Here is an 18,046-nt window from a genome sequence, read left to right as displayed (position 1 = left end):
AAAGCCACCTCGTGCACTTTGCAGTTTAGAAAGGCCACCTTACAGGGGCTCTTAATACATCTCTTCCTGAAATCTGTGCTGCTCAGCATCACAAAACTACATTATGTAAAAGAGTATCTTAAGTGGTGCAGCAGGAGCCTGATAAAACTGAATACTTAAGACTTGACTAGATCAGATCGTAGAAAGTCTCAATCACATGTAAGAATTATAAGGATTCTCCCTCGATTAGATACCAATATTCCCTATAGTATTTGGAATTACTAACGCCAGCCACCTAATCCACTCCAGGGAAACCTCCTCCCTGCCAAGACACCTTCTTATTTTGGTATTGGAGCGGAGGGGGGAAACGTACCTTCAAAAAGTTCCAGCACATGGTCAGACCCTTCCCTGGGTTTCCGGGACTCCTGCAGTTGATTAGGGCTCAGGAGCTGGCTACAGGACTCAGTCCCAGACTCACTGTGCACCAGAACCAGACAGGGATAAAGGGCAACAAACCAAAGGGCTGGTGAACACAGGCCTTTCTTCTAAAGGAGCTAGAATAAAAGATACGAACCTGACAAAAATGAAATTCACACAGCTTGATTCAGACATCGGGTCAGCTCAGCTTAAGAAAAAATGCTTAATACTGCAGTAAAGCCAGTGAGAGTTGGAAATCCTCTGCCTGGCTCTTGCCTTTGCATGGCTCTGGGTGGATGGTTTGGATTCTTCCCACCAAACACCAGGCGTGTAACGGAAGCGCTCTGGCAGGCGCAGCCTCCCTAGGCAGTCACTGAAAAGAGCCACACACTGGCAAAGGGCGAGTCTGGGGTCCGCCAGCTCAGCCTCTAGCAACGCACCCTCCTTTTCACCCACAGAGCGCCCTCGTATCCTGCGCTAACTGAAATGCACCACTTAAATGAGACGAATCCCAGAAAGGAGAGAGAGGAGAAATCTCAGAACTTTTTCTACTTTTTAATGGGAACCAAATGATTGTTTGAAAAAAAAACATTTAGCATAAAAAGAAACACACAGAAGGCTAAAAGCTTGCCAGAAGTAATCTGCTAGCGGGAGGATATATACAATAAAAATCATATCTAACGACAGCAGGTGCTTCATAAGCAAGCAGACAATATTTTATGAATTACAGCAATAAACTAAGATTTTAATATAACTGCAGTTCCGGTAAAGTCTTTTGACTAAACATTCCCAGAACCTCTGCCATCGTCAAAGATGATGACAGCCCCAACAAATTATTAAAAACTTTGTTTGTGAACCCATGCTTGGCATAAACAGTCTAGTGAGCACCGGGAAGGAGCTAGACAGCTGCATTTCAGAGAAGGATGATTATCTGTTTAGAATTGTCAATTAAACCTTGTCTGGCACTTTTCAAGGACTCTTGAGAACCAGTCCAAACTAACTCCTCGGTAGAGATGCTTCTACGCTTTTAGCTGGCAACACCTGAGCTACAACAGTGCTCTGACACCGGGAGAACAAAAGGTTTCTGATGCTGCATAACCAGTGCATTTCTGATGCACTGTAACTCAGCACGGATACAGAGAAAACTGCATTTAGAAACTTCAACTTGCCTTACGTTCTGTCCACCAATGTGATTACTGGTGCTGCAGTAATAAAATAAAATGAAATCCTTTTAGGTGAGTCTATGAAGAGTCTCCCAATCACTGAATGAACTGCTTGACAGAGAACATAGTTGAATATCAACTGATTAACTGGCTGGTTATTTATGGGATACAAATCGAGCAATCTAAAGTGGAGAAATATGTTGAGCTAACACAATTGAATTGTTAATAATAGTTACCTCAGTTAAAAGTAGGTGAAGTGCCTAGAGATTTCCAATCCTTTTTCTCCTGTTTGGATAATTTCCAACATATAACCAGACTGAAAACATTTTTGTATGTTTAAAGGCTACAGAAAGCGAACACACAGCAACATTTTTAACCAAGACACAGGAAAACAGAGAAAGCAAAGGTGAAAACCTTTTAATGCACCTACAGGATTTAGTCAAAATCACAGGCATATAAAACAGAAAAATTTATCCGAATCAGTTCTGACGTGCATATAAAAAGATACAAGCCGAAAGAGTCCAGTGGGACTGAGTCCAGGAAGGGCTTCAGTTGGAGGGAGGTGGAGGGGGGATCGTGCCTGGCCCCTCGGTGGGGAGAGGTGGTCTCATCATGGGTGGCAGAGGAGCAGGGGGAGGTACACCGGGTGCTGGTGGCAGCTGAGGTGGGACTGGCGGTGGTGGCACTGGTCCAGAGGGAGGCATAGGTGGCAGAGTCATGCCTCCTGGAGGAGGAGGTGGCATGGAGTCTGGCAGAGGCGGCCTTGGGGGCAAGCCGTTCATCAGCGGAGGCGGAGGTGGCCGCTTCACAGTTGGGGGCCCTGGAGGGAGGTTTGGGGGAGCTGGGGGCTTCTCCATTTTGAAGTGGAACTGAAGGAAGAACTGGGTGGGGAGAAACAAAGAGAAGGGAACAATTGCAGCTCAGGGCAACTCTGGAACATCGCACAACGCAGCTGCTCTGCCCGTTCTCTGCCTCAAGAAACACAGCTCGGTTCTTTCCTCAGCTGTCACCTTCACAGATCGCAGCTGGCTTTCTACCCTGACAGCATTCAGGGCTTTCACCAGTCTTGTCCAGTATTTTAACTCCTCTGAAACTTGTTCTAAGTGCTAAGCTATGGGTGATGGGGTCAGCATCCCCTGCCTATGCATTGGTGCCCTGTCCCCACATATGATACCTAGCGGGTACCTACATGCCACAAGCTCATCACAGACAGCTGTGTGCAGAACACAGGCAGTGAGGAGCCGTAGAGCGGGTGCAGTGTGTATTTCTGCCCTGTTCTGCTGCTGCTGACAGCAGATTTCATTCAGAAGATTCTGCCTCCCAGACTGAATTCTCACAAAGATCAGATACAGGAAGATTCCTCAAGTTAACTGTGCCTTATTTAAAAAACAAACAAACAAACAAAAACAAACAAACAAAAAAGCTGAAGTGCTTGGACCTAGCTTCACAGCCAAAAGACTGAAATTCCTTCTTTATGTTCCACATAGGAATTCAATTCTGCAGCAGCTGCACAAGCTTTGCCTTAAACACTGCACTTCTAAAATCCACCTTGCCCCGAGAGATACTTAAGAGGCAAGGAGGTCTTGAAAGCTATGTCTCAGTGATCTAGCCAAATCTCAGTCTCCTTGCTGAGACTATGAGTAAGAGGGACATCTCAAAGTGCAGAAATTGCACTGCCTCCATGCAACACCAGGAGCCAAAGAAACTCATTTCACCTATCTCAGAAGGTGTCATTACGCAGGTATATTGAAAGAGTCAAGATTTTAGCATCAAAGCCAGTGACATTAACAGATGTGTACTCGTCCTGCACTGCCTCTTCCCCTGAGCTGCTCTGCCCCCCTGCACTCTCTTCTACCCCAAGAGAGAAGTTGCAACGCTCCAGCTACCTGTTTGGTTTCCCTGTTCCAGTGAGTCCAAAACTTTCCTTCTGCTTTGTCGATTTCTCTGCTTGGCACCTGCAACAGAAAAGAATAGGGAGCTATTATTAGCACCGCCAGATTAGCTCAATGGTCCTTTTTAGCACTAGAGCCTGCAAGATAAGCACAGTTATTCCAGGCCTTTGTGAGATGTGCTAGTCTAGGATGTTATTAGATAGAGATGGAGGCAGGAAAGAATTAAGTTACTTTCCTATCGGTCAAGGACAAGTGTGCTGGCAAAAAACCCTCTCAACATCTGCACAAAGGCTGAGGAGCAAAGCCCAGAAGGTTCCTTTCTGTGCCAGACACTGAGAATTCAATAGCTCCCCAGAGCTCAGCACATAGCCTAGTTTTCATGCCAGAGTCCTCCACCAATTCTCATTGGGGTTTAATGACTTCCAGTCATCTCTTCTTGACCCTTCTTTCCACTCTATTAACCCCACAAAGCCTAGAACAGAACAAGTCTATACTGCTGTTCACTGGGAATTAATGTCTTGGAAAATGTAGGAGGGGAACTCTCCCCGTAATCAGTTAATCTCAAATCTTACCTTGAAAGCTATGGTTTCATAGGGCTCTGCTGCCATCAAAAGGTATTGCCAGCGTCTATCAGGGGGCTCAATCCTTTGCTCATATGCTGACATGAACCGATGCCGAGGCATGATACTTTCTGCAATCTCCGGATAATCAATCTGTCGGAGTGTTATTGCAACAGTAAGGAGAACATCCCCTTCTAGAACAAACCCTCCAGCTATGAAGAAAGTCAAGAGATCAGCTCCACAAGGAAAACTTAATGCTGCCAAAGGAACTGGCTTGACATGTACGATCACGGATTCTTCCATTTACTGGACACAAATACCATCAGCAGCAGAGGACTAGTGAGAAGAAGCCTTTTTATTTATTTATTTAATTATTTATAATGAATCCTGGAAAGAACTACTTACTTAGCAGCTCTTTTACTTGGATAACACAGACTTCAAGAATATAACAGTGCCCTTACCTGGAAAAGAAGGCTCTGCTGGCCCGTTTCTGGATCTCTCTGTTTAGTCACTGTAAAGACAATAGGAAAACTCAGTACCACACTTAAGAAGGCAGAAATAACATTGCTCTGACCCTAGGAAATACACAAAGCTCCTTGCAACAAAATATTTCGAGATTTTTTTCATTTATCAAATAAAATGCTACATTGTCTTTAACCAAAGCTACTATGGGTCTCACTACTGAAATTCAGCTGCTGTGGGGCAGACACTGACACACTGTGCATTGCAAAACAAAGCTGGGAGATAGACTGAAGGCCAAAGCAAAACAACGGGGAGTTGAGGGAAAAAAATGGAGCTATACACCCAATGAGTGATTTGTGAGCATCGGTGAAAGATGGTACAGCATAACAAAAAGGGGAGGAGAGACTGAAGCAATGTCATCGTCTCCTGTCTCACTATTATAGTAAGAGCTGAAAGACTGAGACACACTAATCTCTTATTAAAAAGGTTCTCACTCAACTGTAAGCTCTAAAGAGATGTTCCATGGGTAATTTAAACAATAAAGGATATCGGGAGATAAGTCCATATCTTATTCATGCCAGATCTGCTAAAAAGACTAATTAATAATTCATACGCACAGCACTGCACTTCTAGCAAGCTCCACCAGGCATTAAGTCTGCCACGACAGACACCCTGACATACCTTTATAACCTGGTCGTCCAATTTTCACAAATTTCTTCACTTCCACTTTGACTTTTTCTGGTGCAGGCTGGGCAGGAGCTTCTTTAGCTTCCTTGGCAGCTCGACGGGCCCTGAAATCATGAGAGAAAGGTGCCTAGACACATTCCTGATATGAACAGACTTATGCAGTTTGCTTTTAAAGCTCTTTCTCCCCCTTCCTTCAGAAATCCCATAACTGGCTTTGAACTTCAGCTTGAAACGAAGCTTGTCAACACCGTTGTTTGGAGCAGATCTAGTCCATACCTGCTCGCCAGTGCCACGCTGTTCACTTCAAAACAAACAGTCAAAGGATATTCAAGCACAGTGTTCTGCTACATAACAGAGTTCAACATTTATAGATGAACACAGTCATAACTTTGAAGTGCCTAAGTAATGGAGAATAAAGCTACAGTGGAGAATGACTTACAAATTAGTCTGATGCTTTTTCCCCTGGGTATGTGCTAAGTAACTTCCCTGAAATGAAAGCAAGACAGAAGAAAGTCAAATGCAGACAGGATTGTTTTTAAACTGGAAGATATTTGTCACAGATGAGAGGATATGCTACATGTTGAGAGGTAAAAAGTGCTCCAAACCACAAGGATATTTTAACCCTTAGTAGAGAGGAATCTTACTCAAAAATTGCAGATTGCTCACAACTGCTGAGCAGTTAACTGTTGTGCTTAACACAAACCACTACCCATCTCACACATACACATTAACACGTACAAACCACATCCACCAGCTCCTCAGCAATCAGTCATTACATATGCCCCAGATTGTTGCTTTTGAAGCCAACATTATACTAAAATATTTGTTCCCGTGGAGATCAAGACAGACTCACCTCATTGTTGTGTAGTGTTAGGCAAAGCTTGCATTCATAAGAACCCAAGTGATTTTTCATAAAATAAGGGTCCTAGGAAGACAATTTTTAAAAAGTTACAAGCAAAATACAGGGCAAAACAACAGAGAAATCAAAATATATAATGCAGAATTTTTGCTGCACTGGAAGAATTGAGTCGCTGGATTTAATTTATTAGTATAACATTGTTCTAGGAATATAAGAAGAGAGACAAACAATACTAATTTTGTTAATTGGTAACAGCATACCCAACTGCTGTGAATAAAACAGCAAAATACGAACCAGTCCCAAGAAGGCCAAAAATAACATGATAGTAGCTACTTGAACACACAAGTGTTGGCATCTCTGTTCAGCCCTTTCACAAATGTTTCTCCTGCAACTCCCGCATTAAAAGAAACAGAAGTATTTCATTCAAATCCACAGCTCTCCATCAAATCTCTCATCCTCCAAACTGTTTCATCCGGGCAGGGCTCTGAACTTATCTACAGTTCACAGGACTGAAGTGACGTGTCCTTTCATTCCTATACACACAGAATGGTCAACGCTCACCTTGTTGATGTCAATCGTTTCCAAAGCTAGCTGTCGAAGTCTCTCCCTGCGGTCTCGGTTACTTTCTGAAGCAGAGGCTACGCCTCCGCTTCCAGTTTTACCTCCAGGACGGTGCTGGAAATCCATGATGGGGACTTCTGTACTTCAACTAGTCAGGAAGAATGGAAAGGTCTGGAAAAATGAAGAAAAGCAAGATAAGTGATAATTAATGCTTCTCCTAATCTGGACTTCATATTCCTATTTAGACCCGTCAGTAATAACAGGAGGCAAGTACGATAAAAGCATTCGCTAAGAGCTCACCACAAAACACAGTTTTAAACCCAGTAGGTCTTATGCCACTGATTCAACAAGTAGAGTAGTACTAAAATGATCTAAGACCTACATAAGTCACCAGAGACCTTCCAATCTCCTCAATGCCTCTTTCAGCAAAAGGAGAGAAGGAGTCCTCTCTCCAAACACAGCTCGGCTCCAGCAAGGCCTTGTAGCTGCACGAGCCGCACTAGGTGCTCCCGATCCCTCCATCTTGATAACGAACAGCCCCAGAGCCACCAAGGGTCCAAGCCCTCTCCACCACCAAGGCTCGGGGCTGCCCCACTCCCCCAACACACACCAGCACGGCCCCAAAGCCTCTTCCAGTGAGTCCACAAACCTCAGCAGAGGCCAGTGCCGCCCCCCAGCCCCTCAGCAAGGCCAAGGCCTCAGCCACCCTCCCCAACCCCTAGCAAGGTCCCAGAGCTCCCCCATCCCCTGAGCAAAGGTCAGAGGCCCCTCGCGCACACGCCAGCCCCCACAGCAAAGACCCCCCCCCAGCCCCTGAGCAGAGGTCAAAGCCTCCCCCCACACCCCCATCCCCTCAGCAAGGGTCAAGCCCCCATCCCGCCGGCCTCTCAGCAAGGATCAAAGCCCCCGCACACACCCTCCACCCCCCCAGCAAGGGTCAAGGACCCCCCCGCGCCCCTCTCACGGCCCTCAGCGCGGGCCCGACCCCCCCGCACGGCTCCTCCGGCCGCCCAGCGCGGGCCCGACCCCCCCGCACGCCACCCCAAGGGCCCGGAGCGCCCCCCGCCCCCAGCCCCACGGCGACAGCCAGGCCCCAGCCCCTCCCGCCCCCCAAGGCCCAGCTGTGCGCGGCGCCCCCTCCCCTCCGCGCGGCCCCCCCCGCGGCGCGGCCCTGCCCGTACCGCTCCGCGCCCCGCGCCCCGCTCCGCGCATGCGCGTTGCCCCAACCCCGGCGCGCGGCTTCCGGCGCGGCGCGAGCGGTTCCGGGGCGGGGCGGGAGCGGTTCCGGGCCGCGGCCGAGGCCGAGGGGAGCCGGGGCCGCCCGGCGGCGGCCGAGGGTGGCGGGGCGTCGCCATGCGCTACAACGAGCGGGAGCTGCTCTCCCTGGCCCGGCAGCCCGCCGAGAAGGCGGCCGAGATCCTGATGCGGGTGCCCAAGAAGGGGAGCGGTAAGGGGGGCCGGGGCCGGGCGGGGACGCTGGGGCGGGGGGGACTGGGGGAAGGACGGCATCGGACTGGGAGCACTGGGGGGGAAAGGGCGAGGGCCGGACTGGGAGTACTGGCGGGAAGGGCGAGGCCCGGACTGGGAGTACTGGGGGGAAAGGGGCGAGGGCCGGACTGGGAGCACTGGGGGAAAGGGGCGAGGGCCGGACTGGGAGCACTGGGGGAAGGGACGAGGGCCGGACTGGGAGCACTGGAAGGAAAGGGCGAGGGCCGGACTGGGAGTACTGGGGGAAGGGATGAGGGCCAGACTGGGAGCACTGGGGGAAAGGGGCGAGGGCCGGACTGGGAGCACTGGGGGAAAGGGGCGAGGGCCGGACTGGGAGCACTGGGGGAAGGGACGAGGGCCGGACTGGGAGCACTGGAAGGAAAGGGCGAGGGCCGGACTGGGAGTACTGGGGGAAGGGATGAGGGCCAGACTGGCAGTATTGTATGTAGGACTAGAGCAGGACTGGGAGTATGTGGGGACAGGACTGGGGCAGGACTAGGGCAGAACTGGGAGTGCTGGGGGGCTGGACTGGAGGCAGGACTGGGGTATCTGGCTGGGAACGTGCATGAAGATCTGGGGCTGGGGGTGCGGCATCAGGGCAGGGCTGGGTGCTGGCCTGGAGAGGCTCGAGCTGGAGCGGAGGTACTGGGGCAGGACTGGGCATACTGGGAGATAGGAGGAAGAAACTGGCTGGAGGGATATGCAGGGGGGAGATTGGAGGGATTTAAGGGAAGCAAGAGGCATGGGTGTGGAAGGTAAATCGCTCCCTTTCTTGCTCACAACACCTCGAAGGCGCCTGTCAAAACAGGAGGCTCCTTGCTGAATTACCCCTGCGATACTCCTTGCGTACCAGCGCCGAAATGTTTGTGTTAAGTCAGTGCCCTTGCCCAGAGCCTTTCCTTTTCCTGAGGGCCTGAAGGCTCCTGACGGACTTTGTCCCTGACTTTTGTGCTATAGTTCTAGGCAGGGGCTCTCCCTGGATCTGAGGCGCCACATGCGGGACAAGTATTACATGTACTGCTGACACTGCTTTGGGACCTGTCCAGCCGGAAGGTGTTAGAGAAGCCTACGAGATGATGTTGTCATCTTTTCGTTACAGTTCAGCCAAGAGCAGCCTGTTGGGATAAATCGAGACGGTGCATTTCTTGAGGGGGGCAAGCAGGATTTAGTGTTAGATGCTCCTTCATACGTGGCAAAGGTCTAAATTAAAATGGAGCTTCCCCCTAGACTTGGTCGAATCAGCTTGTTGCTGGGTGCTAGCAAAGATGGAATGTGCTTCTCTTTTCCTTTCTGTTGCCAGCTGGCTCACGCGCTTCATCCCCCGGACTTGCCACCTGAATGCTCTTTTTCTTTGCAGTGTTAAAGAAACGCCTTGTGAAGCTTGTGGTCAACTTTCTCTTCTACTTCCGGACAGATGAAGCGGAGGTATGGAATCTGCTTTTTTCTCTGTCGATTGACTTTGTGTACTTTGTAAATTGGTACAGTAACATGCTGTGACAGGTGGAACAGAGTGCCCATATTTGCTCTTTTGTTAAAACAGTAAAAGCTCCTAGGGGTGAGAGGAAATCACTGCCATCTAACCGCATCCAGATACCGTTAGCGTTCATCTGGAATGAATCTTTTAAACATAACTGTTGCCCAAAACTGCAAAAGATGGAATCTGTAATGTTCAGTTGTAGGACCGTAGCTTTTTGTGTTAAACCGTGAGGGGAAGTTTATATTATGTTCTCCTGGAGAAAGAATTAGCGTTGTTTCTTCTTTTCTACATCAGGAATATTGCTTACATACAGTGCGCACTGTTCCTGAGAAACTCGTGTGGCTATAATCTGTTAATATTATTATTTTTGACATGTAGAGGCCCTGTTTAGGTCTAGAGCAGAATGAGGGATGGGACATCTGGGTTCCATTTCTGGCTTTGCCATTGCTGAGATACTATGCTTTTTAGTGAATTCCTTAATAACTGTTCCTAAAGATTGTCTAGCTGAAAAATGAGTATAAAAGGAATCTTTACAGTGTGGGTGAAGAAACATGCTGTGTGCATGCTAGCAAGAGGTGTTACAACTCAATTGAAAAGCTTTTCGTGGCATTTGTAGACTGTGTCTGTTATAAAATTTAACCTTGATAATGGCTATGCTCTTATTTTAAGATATTTCTTTTCTCCTGCCTACTGAACTGCAGTCACTAATCACTTTTCTGCTGAAGCTGCAATCACATTACTCTAGGTATGGCCAAAAGCTGAGCAATCATTCTTGTATATGTGTATGTATAAAGATTCGTCTGTAACTCCCATGTGAGCGTTCTGTTACGAGACTTTGAGGATACTCTTTACAGCACATCTCCTCTACTGCAACCCAAAGCTAGTTTTGCTGCTTTCTATTCTGACAATTATTATTTTTAAGCGTTCTGGTGGGTTTTGATGGAAGGCAGATGATGTTACTGAATGGATCAAAAATAATTTGGCAGGTGATTAGTTTTAAAATAAAACCATCATGCCAGAAATATCTATTAAAACAGCTTTTTCAGTATCTTCTTTGCTGCTTTATTTGTCTCTTGCATTTTGTTTAGGTTGGACAAAAGAATTCGCTTGTGGCTTGCTTTTGTTTATGGCTTGTATCACTCCTCGGTTCTCATGTCCTTGCTCAGTGTGCACAGGGTGGCAAATAGTACCTACTATTAGTCTGTTTATCCTGAACTGTCCTAGTTCATCAACACACTGTTTTTAGCCTCTTGCAAAGTTTTGAGTCTGTTCTTATAAAGTTAAATGTGGAGTTTCATTAGTCTTTCTATGTGCCATATGAAATATTTCATCTTAATTTGATCTGTTGAGCTAGAGAGTAAACTCTGTCGCTGTCTGTGCATCACAGAAGTGAATGCTAACCCCTAGACTGAATCTGAGGAAGTAGAAACACTGTGTTAAGACTAGTACAATGAAGCATGTCAGCAGACACAAATAGGTTGTTTAAAAGAACACTGAACATTCATTTAATTTTGGACTAAATTAGCTTAAAAGCGGTGTCAAGTCTTGAAACTTGCTTGAAAAGCAGTAACAAAATTATGTGGGTTCAGAACTGTATGAGCAATATCTATCTATCTCACGTGTTTCAAGCTGTCTTCACACTTAGTTGAGCAAATCTTTTTTTACTCCACAAAGGAATGAGGCTAGGAGTATGCACATCAGCTCCAGCATCAGCTGATGGTCAGGAACTTGCTACGCTGGCATAACTTGGTTGGTTTTGATTTTCTGTTTATACTGCAGTTAATGTAGAATATGCAAAGATCTCCTGCAAATACAGTTCCTCTGATAGGTTTCCCCTGTAACCCCTCCTGGGTTAAAATGCATCTGGTCACTGTCTCCCCTGGTGATCCGTGTCTGTAGCGATGGCTGGACAAACATGTGTTTAAACCCTCTCTCCTGGTCTTTTTCTAGCCCATCGGAGCTCTGCTGCTGGAGCACTGCAAAATCACCAAAGAGGAGGAGAACGTTTTCTCAATCAGTGAGTTTCGCGTATGGATTCCTTTTGCATTTCCCTTATGCAGTTAAAAATACTATGTAAAAGGAAATATTTCCCTACTTAATTCCTACTTTTCCCTGTGTTTCTCTGGTTACACTGGAGTTAGTGTTTCTCAGCCCCTGTCTTCGTCAGCTGCCAGTTGTTACTGTGATATTGCCATGCTCCATTCCTGAGATGGTGGTATTTCATCGCTGGCTGAAATCGTCTGTGTGTGTGATTTGCACAGCTGCATGTGAGGAAAGAAGCTGAAAAAACACACTGGCCATGGCTTAGTGCTTGTGGAAATCCCTCTCTAGGAGGGTTTGGTATTGACAGATTGCTGCTTCTGTGCTATTACATTTTATCAAAAAAGTGAGCCTCAGATAAACCATCTGTCGGGCTAATCTAGCACCAGTCCTCCCGCCACAGTGTTTGTCCTTGTGTTGATAGCCATGACTCCAGCTGGCTCATGGTGCGTCGTCCTTTGTAAGCAGCCTTTCATCCAACAACTAATCATTGTGCAAGAGGTATGTGGCAAAAATAACAGGATGTTTCTCCAAGGCCATCCCCATATCTTTTGGCCTGGCTGCCAGGCACAGCTGCTTTTCTGTGCAGAGCCTTGTCTTCTCTTCCAGCCGGGAGGGACCATGTTCTCACTGTCTCCAAAAGATCCTCGAAACGGCCTGAGCGTACTGACCTGTCTAGGCACCACGCACTGAATCACCAGGGCTTTAGGGCTGTCAGGAGCCCTGGTGAATGAGGTTTCCTGAGGAAGGTGTTAAAAGTGAGGCACTCGGAGTCAGGTTGTGTCCCCATACAGCAGCCCTGAGGGTTTGATGCAGCCTGACCCAGTTACTCCTCAGCGGCAGCCTAGATTTCTGTGAATTGTGTACTGAAGTGCGGATCTTTGGGAACAACATAATTAATTAGATGTCCTGATTCTGTCTTGGTAAAGAACTGTAGTTGCACAGGGACTTGCTTTCCACTGTGCACAGTACCCAAAAGCCTCAAGCAAAGACAGGTCAGTGCCTTCTCTGAGTGTGATTTAATTCCTCAGATGGCTGCCCTTTGCACGTAGCAGAATCATTTCCTCCAGGCCATTTTCCATTTTGGTTACTAAATCTCTGGTGACTGTTTGCAAGGAGGCTGAGGGAATTTCAGTCCTGAATCTGGCCACGTTCATCCAGATTCAATTCCCAGCTGTCATTCTCCGTTTGAGAAGTTGCTCTTTCCTCTCCGAAGTTGCTGGCTGCTCTAAGCTGACATACACTGTAGGCAGCTGCTCCAGGCCACCTGGAAGATGCTGCACAGAAGTGCCTCTGGAGCTGGTGTTGGTTTTTTTTCAGGCAAGAAGAGTACAAAGGGACTGTAGCAGTATGAGGTGCTCTGGGTATCCAAGGCACCTCGGGGCCACCATCACTCCCATGCTGCTTTAGCATAGCTGTACGGGGAAGGGCATTTATGTATAAGCAGCTGAGCAGAGGAGGGATTGGGGCAGCTGAGTAGCTGTAGCAACGTGTCTGTGTTTTCCAGTGCCTTTGTAACAGGTGCCAGCTTGTTCACAGGCCATCTTGGATGAACAGAGGTGCTAACTACAGCCTGACACAGTCTGACTCGTGCTGTGGGTGCTGTGGAGGGAGGCAGTGCAGTGCAAGTGGCTCTGCCAGGACCTTTCTTACTCCTTTTCCTTCTCCCTGGCAGGTTTCATTGAGGAGCCGGAGAGGAAATACTGCTTTGAATGTGACAGTGAAGAGCAGTGTCAGGAGTGGATTGAGGCACTCAAGCGAGCCAGGTAGGCTGGGGCACTACAGCAAGGTCTGTACTGTGCTCTCTGCATGGTCTCTGTGGCCCTGTGCTGTTTGTATTCTGGGATTGGCTTGTGGTGAACTCGGGGAGGAAGGTGGTTGTCTTCTCCCAAGCAAGCTTCCCTTCAGCTGTAAATAGCATCTGAAACTTCCTCACGTCCTTTACTGATCATTCTGCTGCTGCATGGTCTGTTCCTGTCTTGCAGCTATGAGTTCATGAGGAGGAGCTTGATTTTCTACCGGAATGAGATCCAGAAAATGACAGGGAAGGTGAGTACCTGGCGGTTGGCTTTTCAGGTGCTGGCCTGGAGCAGGGGCTGGTGATCTCAGGTGTTGCTGCCACCTGTCCTACACAAAGGTGTTTGCTGCTCTGTGCAGGAAAGAGGTCCCTTAGTAAGTTAGTTCCTGAAGCCATGATCTCGACAGCCGGTCGAGCCCAGCAAGCTTGACAGTCTTCCTCTGCTGAGGAAGATGCAGCTTGCATCCAGCTGGGACGCGTGCGTGAGGCTGTCTGAGCACAGCGCTCAGCTCAAGCCCTTGTACCTTCCAAGCGCAGGACAGAGTGGCCTGGGGTTTGAGGTCGGACAGGCCTTGGCCTTTTCCTGAGTGCCACTGAGCCCCTGTAGGAGCTCGCAGGTAGACCTGGCCCTAGCAAGATCAGGACGTGCTTGGGTTGAAGTGCTGCTCACGCCTCTGCCAGGCTGCTTGGCACATCCCTGCTCCCGGCAACCTTGAGGCAACAGAGGTGGCTGAGGCTCAGCCATGAGCACCTGTACCAGAGCGGAATGAGTACGGTCTGTGAACACTGGTTTTCAGCTGGGTCCTCCCCAAGGGCTGCTTGACTTTCTGCACCAGGACCCAGCAGCCAGGCCAGACAGGGGCTGGGCTGTGCTATATCCAGCGCACAACTGGAATCAGCACCAGCCCCTGGAGGGCTTTACCGTGAGATGACCACATGCTGGACTGCGGACTGGTGAAGGGACAGTCCTGCTGGTCTGTCCCCTTGTCCACATCTCCCTGATGCCCTTGCTGTGCTCTTGCTGCAGGACCCCCTGGAGCAGTATGGGATCTCCGAGGAAGCCCGCTTCCAGCTGGGAACACGCAAGCAATAACCCCCTGGCTTGGGCTGGCTTCTGGCCACAGCTGCCCTCTGGGAAGGGTCAAACCCAGGTTCCCCCAGGGAGGAAGAGCAACAGTTCCCCACAGTGGTGACCAAGTGACTTTTTAATTTATTAGCCAAATAATTTTGTATGATTTTTAAGGGAATTCATTGCACATTCCCACTTCTGGTGCCCCTGACCTGCCCCAGTGGTGCAGGCAGCCGGAGCCTTAACCGCTCCCTGTAGACCAAAACTGCGAGCTGACCGGTGGCTGCACTGACATCTCCGCAGGCGCGTCCTGCGTGCACTGCTGCAGCTGTGGGAGTGAAACAGCCCCCACTCCGAGCAAGAGCAGAGGGGGCAGGGACTGAAGGGAGTCCCCAGCATCTGCTGTCCTCCAGCGAGGGCCTGCTTCCCTCTTCATTCCTGTCCCCCTCTTGCAATGATTTACTCAGCTCTTCTGGCTCCAGCTCTTCCATCAACCTCCAAGGGAGCTATTGAGGGTTGTTCAACCTCTCAGTGTAAAAGGATGCTCCAGCTGATTGCACTTCTGTGCTTGCAGGGTTAACCCCGTCGTGTCCTCTCCTGTTTGTCACGAAGCCATTTGGGGCGCTGAGACTTCTGCTCGCGGAGTCCGAAGGCCGGGGGAGGCTAAGCAAGGAGGAGTGGGAAGCCTTCCGCTAGCAAGGGCCTGCCCTGGCAGCGCAGCCACTGCTCCAGCCGAGAGGGAAGGGGCATCCCTCCCCTGTGCCAAGGCAGCAGTGTCTGTGCCGTCACTAGCACCTGCCTCTGGAGGGTTTTTTTTTTTTTTTTTTTTTTTTCCTTTGGTCTCTGGGCAGGTGGTGCTAATTCCTAGAGGCTTGATGAAGCTTGGCCCCAGGGCCAGCCCACACTACAGATTTTAGCTCGAGTGCTCTCACAAATGCATGTGGAAGGTGAGGCTGTCTGGCTGCAGGGCACTAGGGAAAGAAGAGCGGTCTGAAAGCTCTGTCTCATGATCCTGCTTCCCTCTGCAATACTGGGGGCTGGGCTAAGCTGTGCAGTTATTTAGCTTCCCAGAGAGGAAAGCCAGACAAAGAGGTTTGTAAAGACAGGAACTGCTACGTGCACTTTTGCTCGATGTATGCGCTTCAGGGTATGCAGAACTGCAGTTAAGCCCAAGGAGCCTATGACATCTGTGCATTAACACTCCCTTCCCTGAGCTCTTTCTGCAGCTTCCCCCCCCCCCCCAACCTTGTGAGCTTGCAGAGGGAAAGACCAGCACAACTGCACTGCCAAGGTCACAGCGCTACACTGGCTCTCCCCTCTGCCAGGGAACGAGTGCTGCCTTCCCCGGGACTCCTGCAATGCAATGATAAGCATTAAGGAACAGCATCTCTCGGGGAAGCTCTGCACCTTCAGCCATTGCTGTGACTGCAGGAAGGAGAACAGTAACCAGACATGGCTACAAAGCACATACGCAGAGCTGGCTTCCAGAGAGCTGCGTCCTGCCTGCCAGCAGGACAGGCCCTCCAAGCTGGGAGGTGGCTTCTGCAGTAGCAGAGGGTGCAGCCGAGTGCTGTAGCTCTTGGAAATAGAGGCATTCCCTCAAGAAATCCATGTGGAAGCTCCCAGGTAACATTTACACGTGGTTGATGACAGCAGGAACTTCGCTCACCCCTGGGGCAGGAGAATGCAGCAAAGAGGCTTCTGTTAACCCTGCAGAAGCACTCGGCTTTGACCTGAGCACAGGGGTCGTGCAGCTTTCAGCTCTTTTCTGCCTGGCTAGCAGGAAGGCTGCTGTGCAGTTAGGCAGCACGTGGTGAGCGAGCTGGGTTAGAGCAGCCTATGCTGTGATCCAGATTTGAAGGGTAAGTTTCAAGTCTCTCGCTCTTTAATGGAGAATTAATGCAGGAACAAGAGTCAGCACTTGCAAGCTTTAGTGGCCTGGCCTACCTTCTTTACCTCACACTGCTGGGTACTAGGAGAGTGGCAGATGTCATTGATGCTGTATTTTTAACCTCAAGCCTGAGATTTTTCCTTTCTAGTCCCAGATAGTCCCTTTCCCTGCAGTGGTTCCAGGTGCTTGCTTCAGCCATTACCAAAATAAGCAGAGAGACAGCTGTCCTGCATAATAAACTGAGGACCTGAGAGGTTAGAAGCAGAAAATAGGTCATTTTTGGTGACAGATGGCAACTCCAGTGGAAGCAGCAATAAGGGATTAAAAGCAGGAACATATCAGAGCTTCTGCTTTAGGGAATTAGTGTCCTCAGATGACTTTAAAGTGCATTTTAATCCTCATGAGCCTACTCTGCTTTACTTCAGTGCAGGGAGGTGTTCCTGACTTGCTGGGGCGGGTACACAGCAACCGTATTTACTGTGATAATAAAAAGACCTGTCCATCTAGTCACTACAGAGGCCTTACAAGTGCCATGGCGATGGACATGCTTCAGGCTCTCAGCAACAGGATAATCACAATTACATGGCAGCGTATTGTATTTCCTCGTCGGCAGTTCTGGTTGAGCAGGGCAGGCGTGAGCTCCCGTATCGAAGCGGAGGTGCCTCGGCTGTCCAACCTTCAGCGTTAGCTTACCGACACGTGAACTGGACTGCAGAAAGGAAAGGTTTAAGTTCATGCCAGCCAGTTTCAGAGGCAGAATGTCGACATCCTTGTCTAAACTGAGTCAGTTCCCCAAATCTCAGTATTAGCGAGTTCTTTAAAGTCAGCCTTTCTGTAAACAAAACCCTAGGACTTTTGCCAAGACTTGATCCTCTGTAGCAAACAGAAGTCCAGTGCTACAGCACGGTTCACTGTTGCTGCCAGCCACCTGCAATAGCTAACAGGTTTCTACTGTGTGCCTTCCACTACTAGCACTAGCTTCCTCTCTTTACAAGCCTTTCTGAAGGTAGCTCTTCCACCTACCATCTTCACTGTATATAAAATGGGCATTTTATTTAGAAGTTAGAGGGAACAGTTGGGTGAGCAAGAAAGACTCCCAACACTTATTTAAGAAATAACAATGACATTTCTTAACTGAATGTAAGACAAATGCTGTGAAAAGTTACATGGGCCTGCCCCAGGCCCGGTAACTTGGTTAGCTAGATCAACTTCTAGACTAGTGCTAGGACACTGGGTTAGATTTCAGGAGTAAGGGAAGACGGTACTTCTAGCCACTTTAGAGAATCTGCATTAACTGCTGGTGATTTATAGACAAATGTTCGTTTTTCATACTCTGTTCACTATGCTTTTTGTATTTCAGGGGCCTATTCCAATGAGCATTGAGTACAGGCTCCCTGAAAGTATACTGAAGCTGTTTAATCTGTTGTACAATGACTGTTTCCAATAAAAATTTGTTTTAATCATTGTGGCAGTCAGAGCTGTTCTAAGAAACTAGAGACATTGCTGGGGAGGGCTGAATAGAGGGAGCTCATGGTCCTAGTGTGCCCCTTCCCTGCCTCACCTGACTTGCCTGCCCTGGCTTCAAGCCTCAGCTGGGCTCTGTGCAAAGCTAGAGGAGCAGGTAGCAGCAGGGGTTGCCAAGGGAAGGTCAGCTGGTGCAGGAATTGGAGTAGGGTTCCTACAGACCGCTCCTTCAGACCTCT

General features: G+C 48.9%; 2 protein-coding genes across 3 annotated transcripts; one reads left to right on the top strand and one right to left on the bottom strand.

Moving 5' to 3' along the window:
* Positions 1-932: 932 nt before the first annotated feature.
* SF3A2 (splicing factor 3a subunit 2) lies at positions 933-7,846 on the bottom strand. 2 transcript variants are annotated; one of them, XM_064497244.1, is made up of 9 exons: positions 7,762-7,846; positions 6,581-6,751; positions 6,014-6,085; positions 5,600-5,646; positions 5,155-5,264; positions 4,473-4,522; positions 4,024-4,164; positions 3,446-3,514; positions 933-2,440 (listed from the first exon to the last, which is right to left on the bottom strand). In XM_064497244.1, exons 2-9 carry the CDS (start codon positions 6,704-6,706, stop codon positions 2,108-2,110), a joined length of 948 nt encoding a protein of 315 aa, XP_064353314.1. In that variant the 5' UTR covers positions 6,707-6,751; positions 7,762-7,846; the 3' UTR covers positions 933-2,107. The 2 variants fall into 2 exon arrangements, with proteins under 2 accessions (XP_064353314.1, XP_025969968.1); XM_026114183.2 differs by lacking the exon at positions 7,762-7,846 and adding an exon at positions 6,963-7,185.
* On the top strand, positions 7,827-17,807 carry PLEKHJ1 (pleckstrin homology domain containing J1). The gene is made up of 6 exons (XM_064497246.1): positions 7,827-8,027; positions 9,426-9,493; positions 11,496-11,562; positions 13,261-13,351; positions 13,571-13,634; positions 14,411-17,807. Exons 1-6 carry the CDS (start codon positions 7,934-7,936, stop codon positions 14,474-14,476), a joined length of 450 nt encoding a protein of 149 aa, XP_064353316.1. The 5' UTR covers positions 7,827-7,933; the 3' UTR covers positions 14,477-17,807.
* The last annotated feature ends 239 nt before the right edge of the window (positions 17,808-18,046 follow it).

Source organism: Dromaius novaehollandiae, chromosome 25, assembly GCF_036370855.1.
Source record: "Dromaius novaehollandiae isolate bDroNov1 chromosome 25, bDroNov1.hap1, whole genome shotgun sequence".
NCBI lineage: Eukaryota > Metazoa > Chordata > Aves > Casuariiformes > Dromaiidae > Dromaius > Dromaius novaehollandiae.
This window is presented reverse-complemented; position numbering and strand designations above follow the sequence as displayed.